The 18,440-nt window shown below is 35.3% G+C and overlaps 2 protein-coding genes across 2 annotated transcripts; both read left to right on the top strand.

Moving 5' to 3' along the window:
* The first annotated feature begins 1,092 nt into the window (after window positions 1-1,092).
* LOC123910177 (heavy metal-associated isoprenylated plant protein 39-like) lies at window positions 1,093-1,962 on the top strand. The gene is made up of 3 exons (XM_045961246.1): window positions 1,093-1,216; window positions 1,393-1,468; window positions 1,613-1,962. The coding sequence occupies exons 1-3, from the start codon at window positions 1,211-1,213 to the stop codon at window positions 1,843-1,845; spliced, it is 315 nt and encodes a 104-aa protein (XP_045817202.1). The 5' UTR covers window positions 1,093-1,210; the 3' UTR covers window positions 1,846-1,962.
* Window positions 1,963-4,096: 2,134 nt separating this feature from the next.
* Window positions 4,097-5,296, top strand: LOC123910176 (heavy metal-associated isoprenylated plant protein 39-like). The gene is made up of 3 exons (XM_045961245.1): window positions 4,097-4,169; window positions 4,505-4,580; window positions 4,697-5,296. Exons 1-3 carry the CDS (start codon window positions 4,164-4,166, stop codon window positions 5,002-5,004), a joined length of 390 nt encoding a protein of 129 aa, XP_045817201.1. The 5' UTR covers window positions 4,097-4,163; the 3' UTR covers window positions 5,005-5,296.
* Window positions 5,297-18,440: the final 13,144 nt, after the last annotated feature.

Consider the following 18,440-nt stretch of genomic DNA (forward strand, 5'->3'; position numbering starts at 1 on the left):
TCGAACACGTCTACCTTTCTTTGATTTGATAATGTCACCACACGAAATAAAATGATTCAAGACTGTCTCACCCGCCAGAAAATTGCACAGAGGTTTTTTTTAGTTTAGTAGTTTAGTGACTAAAAATTTCACCTTTAAGGTAGATAAGTGGAATGACCGGAACTCGAACTTTGTCTCCTTCATATATAATGTAATATCCTGTTAATTAAGTTAAGCTTACGAGACGGTAGTTTTGAGCTTCTAAACTAGAAAAAAGTAAAAAATAAGGGTAAAGTGAAAACGGTAAAAAGAGAAAATGGGCAAAATAGTATGTGTTAAAAAATTTACGGAGTCTAATATTTATACGCATCACATCACATCAAAATAGTCTTAATGGCCAAAACGACATGGCTTGCAAAATTTATCCTTGCTCATTTTTTCTTGATAAAAAAGTATATTTTCAGTCCCTCCATCTCCTAATAAAAACCTACCTTGCAAATTCTACATATATTAAAGAAACATTGTTTGTGCAATTGACGTGTACATTTTATGTAAGGATATTAATAAATAGTCCTTTGCTAATTATAGCTACTTCCTTTGTTCCAAATTATAAAGAAGAAACAAAAATTACATTATTTTAAGAAAAATTAAAACATATGGTATTGTGTTGTTGGATCAGGTTGTATGCAGTATGATCCCTTTTTTTATTATGAGAATATTGTACACGATGAATGAGTTTTGGGTATGGGTTTGATACTACCCAAACTCACGCTCATATATTCGGATGCCGTCCGAACCTAAACTCAGACAACTTAGATTTCGCCCGTTAACTTAGATTTGGATTCGAGTGCGTCTATCGGGTTTAGTTTTTCCTGCCATTCCTAATATCTCAGTTAAAAAATCATTACAAACTTTTATCATTTGACCGATTCTTTTTTTCTTGTGAGGGAACTTTCGTGTGAGTGTGATGATTAATCAAACTTTAATGTTCACACGGTTATAAAAGTATCTGAAAATACTTTTCAATTAAAAAACAATTATTTCAATTGACTAACTTGACTTAACTATGTGTTTCATATCTTCCTACCTTATAAATAAATGCCAATTCTCATTCTTTTACATCATCACCACTACTTGAAAACACTTCTTCATCAACTAGCCCTTCTTCTTATTCCTTTGCAATTGTCACACTAAAAATTCTAAATTAGCTCTCTCACAAACTTTGACAACAATGAAGGTGAAAATTAGAATAATCAAATTCCTTTCTTTATATTTTCTATCATTTAAAATTCTTTCATCTTTTACATAAATGCGATGTTCCTATCAATTGAGTTAAGTTCACGGAACTTTCGAGTCTTCTGGGCTGTTTTCATATATACATGACTAATTCTTCTTTTTTTTTTTTTTAAACAGAACGTAGTGTTGAAGGTTGATATTCATAATGATAAAATCAAGCAAAAAGTGATGAAGAAAGCATCTAGCCTTTCAGGTATTTAATTTCATATATCATATAAATTCTATATAAGCTCAAATAATCTAAATATATATATAAGTTGATTTTTGTGTTAAAAAACACACACATTAGTGGTTCATTATTAATTAAACTAAAATTATATTTGTAATAATCTTACAGGGGTTGAATCAATATCAATAGACATGAAAGAGAAGAAATTGACATTATTAGGAGACATTGATCCAGTAAATGCAGTTTCCAAGCTAAGAAAATTTTGTCATACTGAAATAGTTTCAGTTGGACCTTCAAAACCAAAAGAAGAGAAAAAGTCAGAGGATAAGCCCTTTGAAACTTATCCATTCTATTATCATGTGCAACCACCACAATATATTCAAGATTTCTACTATATTTGATATGCAATAAGAATTCAAGATTTCTAAAGCCTTTTAGTATGTAAAAAACAACGTTTTTTGCTCCACTGTTGTACAAGGTTAAATAATTGAATAAGTTTGGTGCAAATTTTAACAGAAGGGATGATCTTATTTTTAAATATTTCTCAGTTTTAATGTATCGATGATCAAGGCACATTGAAGTGGCCCAAATCCATTCAAGATGATATGTAGTGATTGCATTTGCACGCATTGTCCAGGTCCTGGGTTCGAAACCGGTGGCTGGTAAAATTTTCGTTGTTTTTATTATAATCAAAGCTGTTCATTAAAATAAAATTTCTCAAAAAATGGAATGCATGAATCGAACCACGACCTCACAGTAATAAGTAAATTAATCAACTAATAGGACGCATAACTCAATTATGTGAATATTTGAGTTACGCAATATTTAAATAACATCATTGATTAAAATTAAGGACAAAACTTATATGCATTTCTTTAGATGTTGTTTTTTCTGTTCCTCTCACAAAAAGGTAGTTATTTATATTTTTTAATTAAAAAAAGAAAAAGAAAAATGATTTTAAATAAAAAAACCCACTTGACCCAAAACTGGAAAACACAATTTCAGGCTACTTTAACACCAAAAATTCATGTTTTAAACACATAATCATGAATCTAAAATATTACCATATGATTCAATATTTCTCTCAATCTAAAACGCTCTTAATCTGAAATCGAAATTTGTAAATAATTAAAGCAAAATCCTGATTCTGAAACTTCCGATTTCATACAACTTTAACATTAAAATTGAAACTTAAACACAGAATAATTAACCGAAAATATTTCTTTATGGTCCAACAATTTTTCTGTATCTGAATGGCCAAAACATGAAATCGAAAATTCTTAATTTCAAACAAAAAATTCCAAAATTAGGATAGGAAAATTGCAAGGCAGAGGCAAATAAGGCTCTGATACCAAATGTTAAAATTTCCAACAATTTCATAAACGAAATTCAACCTTAAACAGCGGAAACGAAATTGGAATTAAATAGCCGAAATACCTCCCGCTGTTGCTCTTCCTTAAAGATTGTTCTTGCTACTTGAGAATTGTCTTTGCTTGATGATGTCGAGACTCTTCTAAACCTTCGACAATCTCTCTTAGATGGTGTAAGTTACTGAATACAGATATGAGACTTAGGGAACCCAAACAAAAGGGACTGCACTCTTTTATATAGCTTTTGTCCATTAAAAATATATTTTATGTGCAATCATAAAAAACATTCTACAATAATATTATATTATATAAAAAAAAAATATTAATATTAACGTCAATAATCCAACTATCAAGTTTGCATTGATGGTCAGCACTTCATCCTTGGCATTACAATATTTCATCTTTAGGTGAACAGTTGATGGTATTGCCCCTATTGCTGCAAAGTGGGTCTTCCCAAGATGCAAAGTGTAAATGGGCTTGCAGGATATTACTAAAAATTAGACGTTACCCTTCTACTTATACTCCATTATAAAAACTTGTCGCACCGTTATCCTTATCTTGTTTCACTGTGGTTGTTAATATTGACTTTCACCATGGTGAATATTTTGATGAAACTTAAAGGACTTATTTATTACCTAAAAAACTTAAAGTACTTAATTATTATAAATGTAAAATTTAAAGGACCATTAGATGCATTTAGGTTAAATTATATTAATGGTAATTTAAGAAATACATAAAGTAACCAAGATATTATATGTATTTTTTTTTTGGACAAACTAGGAACCCTGCTACCTATGCGCAACTCTAAAAATTATTTTTCAAAGTAATTAAAATGAAGCGAAGATTATATTTTAAATAGGATACACAATGATTGACATCTGCCAACAAATATTTTTTCACAAGCACCCCCTCAGAGATCAAACTCGTGACAAAATGGAGGGAAGATTATATTTTAAATAAGATAATAGTACTTCAATTATTCGTAATAGACATGGCCAAATAAAAATGATATCAATCAAATAAATTCAGGATTTAGGATTCCACATGACTCATCAATCTTGAAGCCATTTGTGATATTAGTAGGGTGGCATAAAGCAGGACATAAAGTTAAGAATAAATAAAATGGCTTTTCAAGTCCTACACGGCTGTACTATGCTGACTAAGTGACCAATGCTATATCACAAATTAATGTTGACTTTAGTTGACTTTGTCTCTATTATAGAATTTAATTATCTAGCACTTTGTATATAATAAAACCTTATGCAAGATTTTAGTTTAACAGTTCAATTAGAACATCCTTCTTCATCAAAACTTCATTAGCAACTCTACTACACTAGTTTCAAATCAATATGATGGTGAGAATTAGTACCCTTCTTCTAGTTTTTTTTCTTCCTATTAGGATATTAATACCTTATAAATCCATTCAAACTATTTTTCAATTTTTTTTTTCCCTTTCCATGTTTGATTTATCAACTATATCATCTTTTTTATTTATTTTAGTTAAATTAAGTGATTTTTGCTACTCAAAATTTGAAATCCAATTTTAGTAATCAAATTACAATTTACAACCCTTTTTAATATTTTTTTTATTTTAAATATTCACTTGGATATTAATTTTTTAAATTTTTTTTATGTTAGAAATTATAATAATTGTGAAATCCTAAAAGCTCTTTGATTTTCTCTATGACAGAAAATAGTGTTAAAGGTAGAACTCCACGATGATAGAATCAAGAAAAAAGCCATGAAGGCAGTATCTGGAATTTCAGGTATGGAAATTAATTTCAATATCTAATCATCTTATGAAATTATATACTCTTTTTTTTTTTTTTACTTAAAAAATAAAGGTGAAAAAGGAGTATTAATTTTTTTTTTTTTTTTTCAGGGGTTGAGTCTGTTTCAGTGGAAATGAAGGATCAAAAAATGACATTAATTGGAGACATAGATACTGTTGATGTTGTGGGAAAGTTAAGGAAATTATGTCATGCTGAAATAATTTCAGTTGGACCAGCCAAAGAAGAGAAAAAAGAAGAACCAAAGAAAGAAGAGCCAAAGAAAAAGGATCCAAAAGAAGAAATGGCTGATCTTGTTAAGGCATATGAATCATATTATAATCAATTGAGATCACAACCAAATCCTTATTACTATTATAGAACTGTGGAAGAGTCTCCTAGTGGATGTGTTATTTGTTAAGAAATTAAAATATTAATTATGGAATTTGAGAGAGTAAATAATTGAGAACAAGAGAAAAAAAAAATTGAGGTTGGATTTTATTGGATCTTTTCTTGTTTTTAGATTTTGGCATTTTCTCTTATCTAATAAGCTAAGAAGAAAGGGATGTTCAAGCATGGGAGAATAATTTGTACATTATTTTGTGGGGTAGTCATATTTTTAATTTTTGTTGTCTTGATAATATATAGTGTATTCAAAATTATGGTTGATGTTTATCTTGAAAATAACAATTGAGATATTTTTGTTGTTTTAATTTCTATTGCCTCTATGTTTTAGTAGTTGTATCGATGTATTATTAACTCAAATTAGGAGCATGTATGATTATGAACTTTTGTATCTCAGTTTTAATCTAATTGTCGAACACATAATTGTATTTGTCATCTGCAAATCTTATTAGAAGGTGGATAGAGTTTTCGTGCGATTATGTTGTATCCGAACATTTATTACTAAAAATTAAATTATAGAATCGAAAAAGAAAAAAAGCGGAAAGAAATAAGAACATTGCTATTACAAAGCGTATGTAACTAGGATGTGCGCAATTATTAGTCATTTTCATTAACTAGAACTTTGACCCATGCGGCGCATGAGTCTAATTAGGTGTAATATGTAACAATAAAAAATAAAATACAAAAATTCTAAGAGCGTTTTCAATAAGAGTAGTATAGGGAATTTCATGAACTAATTACTCTATATTTGTTTATGTGGTTATTTTATATTTTATATATTTTTTAAATAATTCTGGAACCCCATCGTTTTGTTTACTTATTAAAAAAAATTGCTTATAACTAAAGGTTAAAAAATTGATGATAATTAAAGGTTAAAAAAAAATCAAAGACATAATCAAGAACATAAACTTAAGTAGACATTCATAAATAAATAAAAATTGTGATTAATTCTGCCGTTCAAATTTATTGAAAATAGGGTTAACATATTAGGATTCCTAAATTCTTTCATAATTGAAGCACAAGTTTTAGCGGTTGAAAGGTTTTATTGTAAGTAAGGGATGCAGGTTCGATGACAAATCTGTATTTTTTTAATATAAAGCTGCAATAAAAAGAAAGAGAAAATGAGAGGGGAAAAATTTGGTTTAGGGTTAGCTTATGTTAGCAAGCTTATAATATAAGAGATTATCGGTTTTTAATTGTTTAAATTGTGCAATGAAAATTGATGGTGCTTAATTGTCGTATGAAATCTTTCCTATGAAAGTTGATGGAGCTTAACACTTTGTGGACATAATTTAAATCACAATTGGTCTGCTAGTGCATATTGTATCAATTGATCATCTGTTAATATTAAATCTGCAATGTTAAAATCAAAATAATGAATGTGATTAGTGACATGACTATGGTTGTGTTTGGTTGTATTGCAAAAAAAAAAATTGATTTAGCAGAATTGAGTTTGATAATAACTTTCTAAATTACACGTGATAATAACTTTCCAAATCTCATATGATAATTATTCTCTAAATTTATGATCCGGTAGAAAAAAAATATTGATCAGGAAAGACATAAAAATATTTCGTGATGAATAATATAGTCAACAATAATTTTGATATGATATACTTTTAAAATTGATGACGCTTATCAATTATTGCACATAATTTTAATCACGATTGGTATACATGTCATATTGGTTGGAAATATTGCCTTGCATTGAAGGGTTGCGGGTTCGAATCCTAGTCAAGACAAAATTGTATTATTTTTTAATAAAAATTGCAAGATAAAATGATGGGAAAACAGGAAAAACAAATTAGGGTTTAGAGTTTGCTTGTGTATACAAGCTTATAATATAAAAGATTTTCTTGACTATTCACCTAAAATAACTCCCGTAATATATATCAATGTGATAACATAAAAGAAACTGTCGCTAAATTTTTGTAGCTAGACTGACTACAATGCAATTTTAAACAACTTTGCAAGGGTGTAAAAAATTCCCACAAAACATTAAAAAAAAAAAATCATTTTTTCTTTGTATTTTTTAAAATGATTTTTATGACTTAAAAATACAATCAAAATATTTGTTTTACTTATATGCTATCGTTACAAAATATTTGTTTTACCTCTAAAATATTCTTAAAAATATCCGAGATACTAATTAGCATGACTTCTTTTTGATAAAAAAATAAATTAGCATGACTTCTATAATCACTTATATGCTATCGTTACACTTTTTGTAGGTACTTAGTTTAATCCAATCATACACTTTTTCGTGGAGATCACTGTACATGTTGTTCCAAATTATGTATGTCAAAACATCCTTTACAATGCCCAAAACTTAACTTAACATAAGGTCAGAAATTAATCTAAAGTAGTTAAATTTAAAGATGATTACGAGTTATGATAAAAATGTGACAAGGATGATTGTGATAAAAATAGATTTTAGTGAAAGGAAGAAACTATGCACACGACAATACAATAATTTTTTTATTTTTTTTACAGAAACTTTACAATACTTGTTAAATTACTTATGGATGCTGCTGGGCCTACATGGATACGTGACAAAAATGCATGATGTTATTAATACAACTTTATTTATTACGTTTCCTTCACAAAAAAAAAAAACTTTATGTATTACTACGTTAAAAAACTTTATATTATTTTCTTTTATTGTTGTAAACGCGTAATGCAGTACGTAATATTGTGAATTATTTAAAGTTAGATTCCATGACATCAACAAAGGTAAAAGGACTTTCCCATATATCATTATCACACGAAAGGAATGTGCATCTATATTATATCCATGGCTGCTTTAATTTATTTCGTTCCATCTTTCCGTACTAGAGAAAGGCTAAATGGTGACGACGATGGAGTTCAGTTTAGGGTTCGATGACGGAGAAGGTTTATGGTACATGGTTTGATATATTATGGTGAAAAATGATTCAATGGTGGTCACTAGCTAGTTTCAATTGGATATTGGATGATGGAGAAGGGTTCGATGGTAGAAGTTATGGTCACAAAGAACGATTATGCTCACAGAGTGAAAATAAGTCGGTCATTATTTTTATAATAACAGTAATTTATTTTTTTCTGAATAAAAAATGAAGGATCAGAGAATCAAACTTGTGTGTGTTCCTTAGCCAAAGAAAGCGCTCCTTAAGTAAGCACTAATTATTGTAGATCTCATGTCTTTTGATGACGGATCGTCACACTCTCATAATCCATGCTTATTTGAGGGACATTAGACTCATTTTAGAGGGTTTTAAGCAATGAAATCAAGAGAAATCAACTCGGAAGCAAGGTTACTTGTTTTGCAAGAAAACAGGAAAAAATGCAGGAAATTGCTGATTTTCACTACGCTGGGGGCGTAGCCCATCACGCGCCGCGTGATGGAGATCACAGGGAGCCAAGTTTTCACTTTGATCACGCGCGGCGTGATACCTGACCACGCGCGGCGTGAAGCTTTGTTCAGGAATTGGATTGCTCTCTGACTTGATCACGCGCGGCGTAGCACTTGACCACGCGCGGCGTGAAGAGAAGAGGAACAACTACGCCGGGGGAGTGGAGCTATCACGCGCGGCGTGAAGATGGCAGAGCTGAAGATCAGAGACCTCAGATTGGATCACGCGCCGCGTGATACCGTTACACGCGCGGCGTCGTTGAAGAAATTGCAACCACGCGCGGCGTGATAGATCTGACGCGCGGCGTGGTTGCGATCATTATATAAGGATTCTGCATTTTTCTGTTAAATGGTTGGAAAATTCTGCAATATTCATCTATTCTCTGATTTTGGAAGCATCAAGATCCAGATCAAGGACTCCATAGGATAGCTCCGAGCAACTCAATAGCATGGATTCTCAAGCCATGAAGTTGAAGCGAGGACGCGAACGAAGCAACATGAGGAGCTAAATTCCTTGTGGAGGTAGGATCTAGGATAGCTTAGGATGTAGATGAATCTCATGTAATCTGCTTAATTGTAAGGATTTACTCTGTAACAGTGTTTACTTAATGCAATTCGTCTCTTAATGCTTTATAATCCTTCACTAGTGTTGTAATGATTTCGAGTTAAGTCACGTGCGAGAGTATTGATTTAATTTCTGAACTGAATTGCATTGAACACTCGAGTGTTTCCGGTCGAGAGATTGAGACATAGAGTGTAGCGAACGATCGACGCGCTTTCATATCATTCGTTGTAGGTAGCTTCCGCCCGAGAGATCGGGGGAGTATCGACAACGAATAGAGTGGATTTTGACAAGAGATTGCGATTCACTAATTTGTTGATCTAGTTGTGAACACTTGAGTAGATTCCTATGATATAGTAGATTGCATGTGGTTTAGCTATAGACTAGGTGATTCCGATGATTCTACCTCGCTTTTCCATTATATCAAAGCACGTTTTCTAACAATTCATCACTCAACATACCCCCAATTTATGTGTATTTCTTGCATAATGTTTATGAACACTATTAGACTAGTTTAATCACACATTCCCTGTGGATCGATATTTTTATTACTACGTGGTAATTCGTTCACTTGCGAAAATTATCCATCATCTTTCAAAAAAATTAAAATTATTGTAGATAATAGTGTTTATCCTCAAAGACACTTTTTATTAATACTTTCATAATAGATTTTAATGAAAAAACCACTATTATATTATTATCTATAATAGTGCGCGACCCAAAATCGCTATTATATGCTCTCTCTTTTCACGTTTAATAGTGATTCCTAAAAAACGCTATTAAAATGGTGCTATTAATTTATACAGAAAAAAATGATGGTATTAAAACTCAAAATTGGCGCCTAAGGAAATAGGCTACCAACTAAGAAATGTCCAACAGGAAGGTTTCATACTTTCATGACCAATGGCATCTAGAAGATTATTCCCAATTAAGTACTAGTAGTTTCCAATTACGTAGGTGATAATAATGTGATGACACAATAATATTGATTAACTCGAATTTGGATCGACGGTGTATGAATTGTATTATATGAATTGTTTTTCTGTTTGTTATTGTATAGTGGAGATTATTATATTTACTTTACGTATGAATGATCTAGCATAGTCCATTTTCTCATTTTTTTTCTAGGAGGTCCTTCGAGGAAAGTGTGAAGTGGAAACAAGTAACTCTTAAATGATAGCTACACTATAATAATATAAATAAGAATTAAAATTACCGATGGAATGAATGTTAACCGTATATTACTTACTTAAATGCCGTAAAAAAAACCGTATATTACTTAAATGATAGCTACACTATTGATCGTGTCTGATCAGAGGATGCGATCGCGCCGGCGTTGTGCTCTTGATTGCCCCTATTGAAGTGGATGGGGGTTGTGTACCTGCTGACACTCCGACGCTCAAGTCAGTTCAAGTGTGGAGTGAAGGTTTTCTGTGCTGGATAGTACGTACCTTGTGAATGGCATGGGATCACGTATGTATAGCCTCCAGCGTTGGGCCAAGACTCTTGGTGGCATTAATGATCATCAAGTGGCTGCCGAAAAACGGCTAGAAGGCCTTGATGAGCAGTTAATGCTCATCATTCCGGTGAAATTTGACGTTACGAGAGGGTTTGGAATATAACCGTTGGGATGTCGAGCATCCGTGACATGTCCGCGCATTAGGTGCCGCTCTAGCTATATAAGCTCGTATGATTGGGTTTCCGAGCTTGTAAGCTCGGTCCAGAACAACTATAGTATAAATAAAGATTAGAGATACTAATAATAAAGTAGTTTAAGTAAGATTTTTGAATCGCTTAAGAGTTTTGAACAACTTAAAAGAGAAAATTTTCATTATAGATTTTTCGACAGATATAGAGATTAGTCATTGTTAATACGGTGAAAACTAATTCGTACCTACATTATAATAATGAAAAATAAAAATAAAACGTTAGGCGATGATGAGAGAAATACAATAAATAGAATCTTTTTTTTTTGATACATAAGAGAGCTAAAGCCCAAAGAAAAAACTAAGCAACAATTATTCTTGGGGTAGAAATTCCCAATTCATCTGCTAAGAGAATATTCCTAATCTCCATTGGACATTCTTGATAAAAGATGAGCTCAAGATCCAGAATGCATCCTGTATTTGCTAGAGCGTCTGCACATTTATTCGCCTCACGATACTCATGCAACACTTTAACATTCCAATCCATCAAAAGAAGCCGACGTATCTTTCTCACTATGGCATAACCATCAGCACTTGTAGCTTTCCCTGCTGTAATAACATGGACAACAGCCTTGGAGTCTATACTTAACTCCACATTTTCAAACCCCATACGCTGCACAAGAAGCAACCCTTCTAACACTCCCCATAGTTCCGCAACAAAAGCGCTACAGTTTCCAACACCTTTAGCAAAACCACCTAACCATTCTCCTTGGTTCCCTCTAATAACGCCACCGCACCCTGCTCTATTTCCTGCCTTACTTGCCCCGTCAGTGTTTAATTTCACAAACACTCCTTCAGGTGGTTTCCAATGAATATGAGCAACTATACTCTCATGTTGTTCCACAACTTCCATGGTGTGCAAAGCCTTCCGATAATTCTCGCCTAGTTTACGGACATGCTGAATTATATTACTTGGCCACACAATTTTTTCTCCATGAAGTTCTTTGTTCCTCCAAGTCCAGAAACATGAACACGCCAAAGCCCAAAAATCACACCACCTTCCTCCTATAGCAAGTTTACCTGCATAATTCACATTGATATGCAGCCAATTTTGTAAGCTGCTCATGAAGAAAGCACCCCTAACCTCCTGTGGAACAATTTGCTGCCAAAATTGTTGTACTATTGAGCAGTCCCTTAATGCATGCAATATTGTCTCATCGGCCATTCCACAAAAACAACAAACAGCACTAGTCAGTCCCATCCGATGCTTGAGGGAGTTAGTGAGCAATCTCTCCCACTTCACTCTCCAAACAAAACTCCTCACCCTCTCAGGAACTTGCAGCTTCCATATATTCCTCCAAATCGGATCTTCTTCATCCATATTAAAGTCTCTCAATTTTTGATACATACTAGAAACTGAAAATGAAACACAGTTACCACCCATTCCAGCTAACTCGTCTTTACCATTCTCTGCATTCGGAGGTAAAATTGCAGCCAACTTGTAACGTAAATTTGCCGGTGTAACACCCTAACCCATACTACCCTTAAAAACGTAATTTTAAGAACTTTTCAACAAGTGTAAAGGCAGAGTGCCACGCGGTAATTAAAACACAAGCATACACACAGAGCATCATGAAATTTAACATGAAAAACAACAGCGGATTCCAATCAAACCAAGCATGCATATATATACATATATATATACATAAGCCATATTCATCCCTAAGGATGTCACTTATACAAGAACTAGCATATCAAAAAGGTAACACCGATATACGATGAAAGCCAAGCGAAAACCCCGACTCGATGTTACATTACCAGAGCATTTACTATTTACAAACTCTAGTCAAAAGCTAGTACTAAGAGGAGTAATCTATGCTAAGTCTCCTCACCAAAAGGTACTTCAACACCACGCTAGAACAGCAGTCTAAACGTCGGCACCGTCCTCAGCCTGAATATCTGAACCCCCAAAGGTCCAGCAAATAACACAAAGCAGAGAGTTAGAAAACATAACCGCATATCATACGAGTATAAGAAAGGTCTTACACTTTCAAACTACATCATACATATTCTAACTCACGTCAAAACATCGCACCAAACAGTTATCAATTAATAAAGTTTAGCACAGTTCAATCAGATAATGTCACATACCATTTATCAAATATATGCGCATTTACCCTAATGTATCTAATGCCAATCATTCTATGTCATGTCATCCCTAGACACGACTAATGCATGTGGTACCAATTGCCTTTTACCCCTCATGGATAAGTTAAACAGTTTTACATCTTGCCGGATTGTTCGGAACTTACCAAACCTTCATATCCCTCATGGATAAGTTAAACAGTTTTATATCCTGCTGGATAGCAGCTCTAGATCTTATGGATTCATCTAATCCGATCCTCGGCTTCCTTATGGACTCAAAAATCCATTTAAATCTATTGGAACCCTAGTTTCCAATTCAACATATATATACATGAATGCATGTATGTTTACACATATCATCAATATGATATTTCTCTAGCTCGAAGCTACTCTTTTATGAATGCGGGAACACAATCCTAACACATTCACTTAACATTGCAAATTAATGCCAAAACATAACATTGCTCACATTAAGCTACAACTTATTGCATACACGTTTATCAATCATATAACGATTAACAATAAGCATTAACAGTATCAACATGTATCAACAATCATGTAAGGATACTCTTAAACCATGTTACAAGTGCCTAACCACACTTACAAACATCAACAAGAATTGCTGTCACAGAGGCCTTCGCTAAGCGAAGCCTTAGCGAGACATGGCGAACCACACCAGGAAGTCACCTGCTCATGGCGAGCATTGGCGAGCTTCAACGAACTATTCGCTGAGCGAAGGCTTAGCGAGCCTAAGCGAACCTCACCCGGGAATCACCTGCTCATAGCGAGCTTCGGCGAGATCCAGCGAACCTGTTCGCTACAGCGAACTCCTGGTCGCTTAGCGAACTACACCAGAAAGAAAATATCTGTTCTTGAGTTTCTAAGGCGGTTTAACCTCAAATCAACTCAAAAATTCATCCAAACATGTTATAAATTCATATAAACAGCCATTCCACACATATATGGTATCAAGGAACATTAATCATCCCTTCCAAACATCCAAATACCTCTAACAATCAAAATCATGCCAATTACTTGAGTTTTAAGCAACTTTCTCAAACTTTTCAAACATGGTTCAAATACATACATATTCTTCATGGAATCAAGCTAGTGATTAACACATACAAAGTGATGATGAAGAACATCACACTCACATACAAAAGCTTAATCAAAATCTAAAAGAAATTGAGTGGGAGAGTTCGGGAACGGAGACATAGACAATCTCCCCTCTCCTTACCACTCAAGAATCATGAATTCTAATCTCTTACCTTAAGCAAAGATGATGATCCAAGCCTTCTCTTGCTCAAGCTTTCTCTTAGCCAAAACCCTAGCTCTTGCTCTATCTTGCTTCTACTCACTCAAACTCAAAGAAATGAATTTATGAAACTATTCATATGTTTGACCTGATACTTATACTACTTCTCATGTCATGAACCAAGCCCAAATGGCTTAGGCCCATGCCTCTCACGCCCCTTTAAGCCCAAAACAAGGTTCTCGCGCCTAATAACTTACGTTCGGCTAAATAATTATTCGCCGCTCACTAAAATAATCAAAGCCAATTAATAAATAAAATAACATTTAATAAAATATACGAATACGAAAAATGGGTCGTTACAATCCTACCCCCCTTAAAAGAATTTCGCCCTCGAAATTACCTAGAAACAGATCGGGATAAGAATCTCTCATCTTGCTTTCCAACTCCCACGTCGCATTCTCACCAGCCGGTCCTCCCCACACGACTTTCACGGATGCAATCTCTTTGTTTCTCAACCTCTTCACTTCTCTCCCTTCGATTCTCAAAGGCACAGTCTCGATGGTCAAGTCATCCCTCACTTGAACATCGTCCGATTCAATCACGTGTGTCGGATCAGACACATACTTGCGCAACTGTGATACATGGAAAACATCGTGCAAATTCGCCCATGATGGCGGTAATGCAATCCTATACGCAACCTTCCCAACTCGCTTCAAAATCTCAAACGGCCCAATAAACCTCGATGTCAACTTCCTTGACTTCAACGCACGTCCTACTCCAGTAGTCGATGTAACTCGTAGGAATACATGATCCCCTTCTTGGAATTCAATGTCCTTCCTCCTCTTATCATGATAACTCTTCTGTCGACTCTGAGACGCTTTCATCTTCTCACGAATCATCCGAATCTTCTCTGTTGTTTCTTGTACAATCTCTGGTCCAAGAATTGCACCTTCTCCAGTTTCATACCAACACAGAGGTGTCCTACACCTTCTCCCATACAAAGCCTCAAACGGTGCCATTCCGATACTAGAATGGTAACTGTTGTTGTATGTAAACTCTACCAACGGCAAACAAGAATCCCAATTCACGTTTTGCTCCAAAACACACGCCCTCAACAAATCCTCTAAGGATTGTATCGTCCTCTCCGACTGACCATCTGTCTGAGGATGATACGCTGAACTCAACCTCAACTTCGTTCCTAAAGCTCCTTGCAAGCTTTCCCAAAATCTAGAAGTAAATCTCGGATCTCTATCCGAAATAATACTTGTTGGAATACCATGTAGCTTCACAATCTGCTCCACATAAATCTCGGCCAACTTAGGCACCAAAGTACCTTTCCTGATAGCAATGAAGTGAGCACACTTCGTCAAACGATCTACTACTACCCAAATCACCTCGTTACTTTTCTTGGTCTTCGGTAAACCTCCCACAAAATCCATTGCAATACTATCCCATTTCCATTCGGGTATAAACATTGGTTGCAACAAACCAAACGGCTTCTGATGTTCGATCTTCGATTTCTGACAAGTTAAGCATGAATAAACAAATTCAGAAATTTGCCTCTTCATTCCCGGCCACCAAAATAACTTCCTCAAATCCTGATACATCTTGGTTACTCCAGGATGAATACTCAAACCACTTCTGTGACCTTCTTCCATGATCATTCTCTTCAATTCGGGTACATCCGGTACACAAATTCTTCCGTGAAATCTCATGACTCCACTTTCGTCAATCTTGATATTGGTCTCTTTGCCTTCATTGATGAGTACCATTTTCTCCATCAATCTCTTATCCGATTTCTGACGTTCTTTAATATCTTCAAGAAAAGGATTCGTCAATCTTAACATTCCAAGCTTCACACTTGTAGAAGTAACCTCGCACACAAGACTCAAGTCTCGGAATTCTTCAATCAACTCTAACTCTTTCACCATCAATGATGACATATGCAAAGTTTTCCTACTTAATGCATCGGCCACTACATTGGCTTTTCCGGGGTGATAACTCAATTCAAAATCGTAGTCCTTTAAGAATTCGAGCCATCTACGTTGCCTCATATTCAACTCCTTCTGGTCGAATAAGTATTTCAGACTCTTGTGATCACTAAACACTTCAAACCTCGATCCATACAAGTAGTGTCTCCACACTTTCAAAGCAAACACCACTGCGGCTAACTCCAAATCATGCGTTGGATAGTTCCTCTCGTGAACCTTCAGTTGCCTTGAAGCATATGCTACCACATTACCCCCTTGCATAAGCACTCCACCAAGTCCTAACTTCGAAGCATCGCAATACACGACGAACGACTCTTTGGCATCAGGTAAAATCAACACGGGTGCAGTAGTCAACCTTCTCTTGAGCTCTTGGAAACTCTTCTCACAAATACCATCCCAAACAAACGCTTGATCTTTCCTCGTCAACTTGGTTAACGGCAAAGCCAACTTCGAAAAACCTTCGATGAATCTTCTATAATAACCGGCTAAACCAAGAAAACTTCTAATCTCTGAAACAGATTCCGGCGTTCCCCACTGTGACACAGCGTCAACCTTCGCAGGATCTACCGCGATTCCTCCACTTGAAATTATATGCCCTAAGAAACTCACCTCTTTCATCCAAAATTCACACTTTGACAACTTGGCATACAACTTCTTCTCCTTCAAGACTTGTAAAACAATCCTCAAGTGCTCTTCGTGCTCTTCCTCGGATTTTGAGTAAATCAAAATGTCGTCGATGAACACCACCACGAATCTATCCAAAAATGAATGGAAAATTCGGTTCATATACTCCATGAAAACTCCAGGTGCATTGGTCACACCAAACGGCATAACTGAATACTCGTAGTGCCCATACCTCGTCCTAAATGCAGTCTTAGGTATGTCTTCCGTCTTCACTCTAATCTGATGGTATCCAGATCTCAAATCGATCTTACTAAACACACAAGCTCCAACTAGTTGATCCATCAAATCATCTATCCTCGGGAGTGGATATTTATTCTTGATCGTCACTTTGTTCAACTGACGATAGTCTATACATAATCTCATACTTCCATCTTTCTTCTTTACAAGCAATACTGGCGCTCCCCATGGCGAAACACTCGGTCGAACAAACCTCTTCTCAAGCAGCTCTTCAAGTTGCTTCTTCAACTCATTCAACTCAGATGCTGACATTCGATACGGCGCCATCGATATCGGACTAGTTCCAGGTACTAGGTCGATAGAAAACTCTACCTCTCGCTTCGGAGGCACGTCAGATATATCATCCGGAAACACATCTGGGAATTCACAAACGATCGGTAACTCTTCTATCTTAACTCCTCCTTCGAGTTTCAATGATGCAAACATCATGAACATCTCGGCATGTTCTTTCAACGCTTCCGATACTTCCTTCCCGCTCATCAAATGCAAGTTCTCCTCCGGCTTCGGAAAAACAACGGCCTTCTCACGACAGTTGATATGAATTCGGTTGAAGATTAACCAATTCATACCAAAAATCACATCCATACCACTAAGTGGAATACACACTAAATCCATACCAAAATGCCTACCAAAAATGGTTACGGGGCAGTTACGACATACTTGTCGGGTAATCACTGAACCATTAGCAGGAGTTTCTATTTCCATCCTACCCATCATATCCGTTAAAGGAATACTAAGACGCTTCGCACAATCCAAAGAAATAAAAGAATGCGTCGCTCCCGTATCTATAATCGCAATTAAAGGAGTGTCATAGATGAAACACGTACCTCTAATGAGATTGTCCTCAAGGCTAGCATCCTCTCCACTCAAAGCAAACACCTTGCCCATCACCTTCTTGGGCTTCTTGCAGATTATACTCTTGTGGCCCTCCTCACCACAGTTGAAACAAAACACTCTTGTCCTACACACTTCAGTTTTGTGGCCTAACTTCCCACAATTCAAACACTTGTCCAATTTCTTCAGGCAATCATACGACATATGACCCCTCTCTCCACATTTGTAACAATTCCCATTATTCGGTTTCCTACTTCCACTTGTATTCCCCTTACCGCGGTTATCATAAGGTTTCCCGCGCTCTTGTCCTTTCCCTTTTCGGTCATTCGCAGCTTTGTAGTAGTTCACCTTTGCCCTACCATCTTCATCACAAATCCTACTCTTGTTCACAAGGGTCGCAAAATCCCTTATCTGCGAAAATCCAATCATATGCTTGATGTCTGGACGTAGACCACTTTCAAACTTCACACACTTGTCGTCCTCCGCTTCCAAAGTGTTGTAATGCGGACTAAACGCACACAAAGTTTCAAACTTGACGGCATAGTCAGCTACCGTCATATTTCCCTGTTTCAACTCCATGAATTCCACCACCTTCTTATTCTTCACATCCACAGGAAAATACTTAACCAAAAATTCTCTTTTAAACATTGCCCATGGTATAGCCATACCACCGGGTCCTAGCCTCAACTTGGCGTTCTTCCACCACA

The sequence above is a fragment of the Trifolium pratense genome, linkage group LG2 (genome assembly GCF_020283565.1).
Source record: "Trifolium pratense cultivar HEN17-A07 linkage group LG2, ARS_RC_1.1, whole genome shotgun sequence".
NCBI lineage: Eukaryota > Viridiplantae > Streptophyta > Magnoliopsida > Fabales > Fabaceae > Trifolium > Trifolium pratense.

What these genes read in the sequence shown, in the direction of transcription:
- LOC123910177 (XM_045961246.1), top strand. An exon ending in GAAAGCATCTAGCCTTTCAG is followed by an intron (nt 1,469 to 1,612) that starts GTATTTAATTTC and finishes ATAATCTTACAG; the next exon opens with GGGTTGAATCAATATCAATA.
- LOC123910176 (XM_045961245.1), top strand. An exon ending in GGCAGTATCTGGAATTTCAG is followed by an intron (nt 4,581 to 4,696) that starts GTATGGAAATTA and finishes TTTTTTTTTCAG; the next exon opens with GGGTTGAGTCTGTTTCAGTG.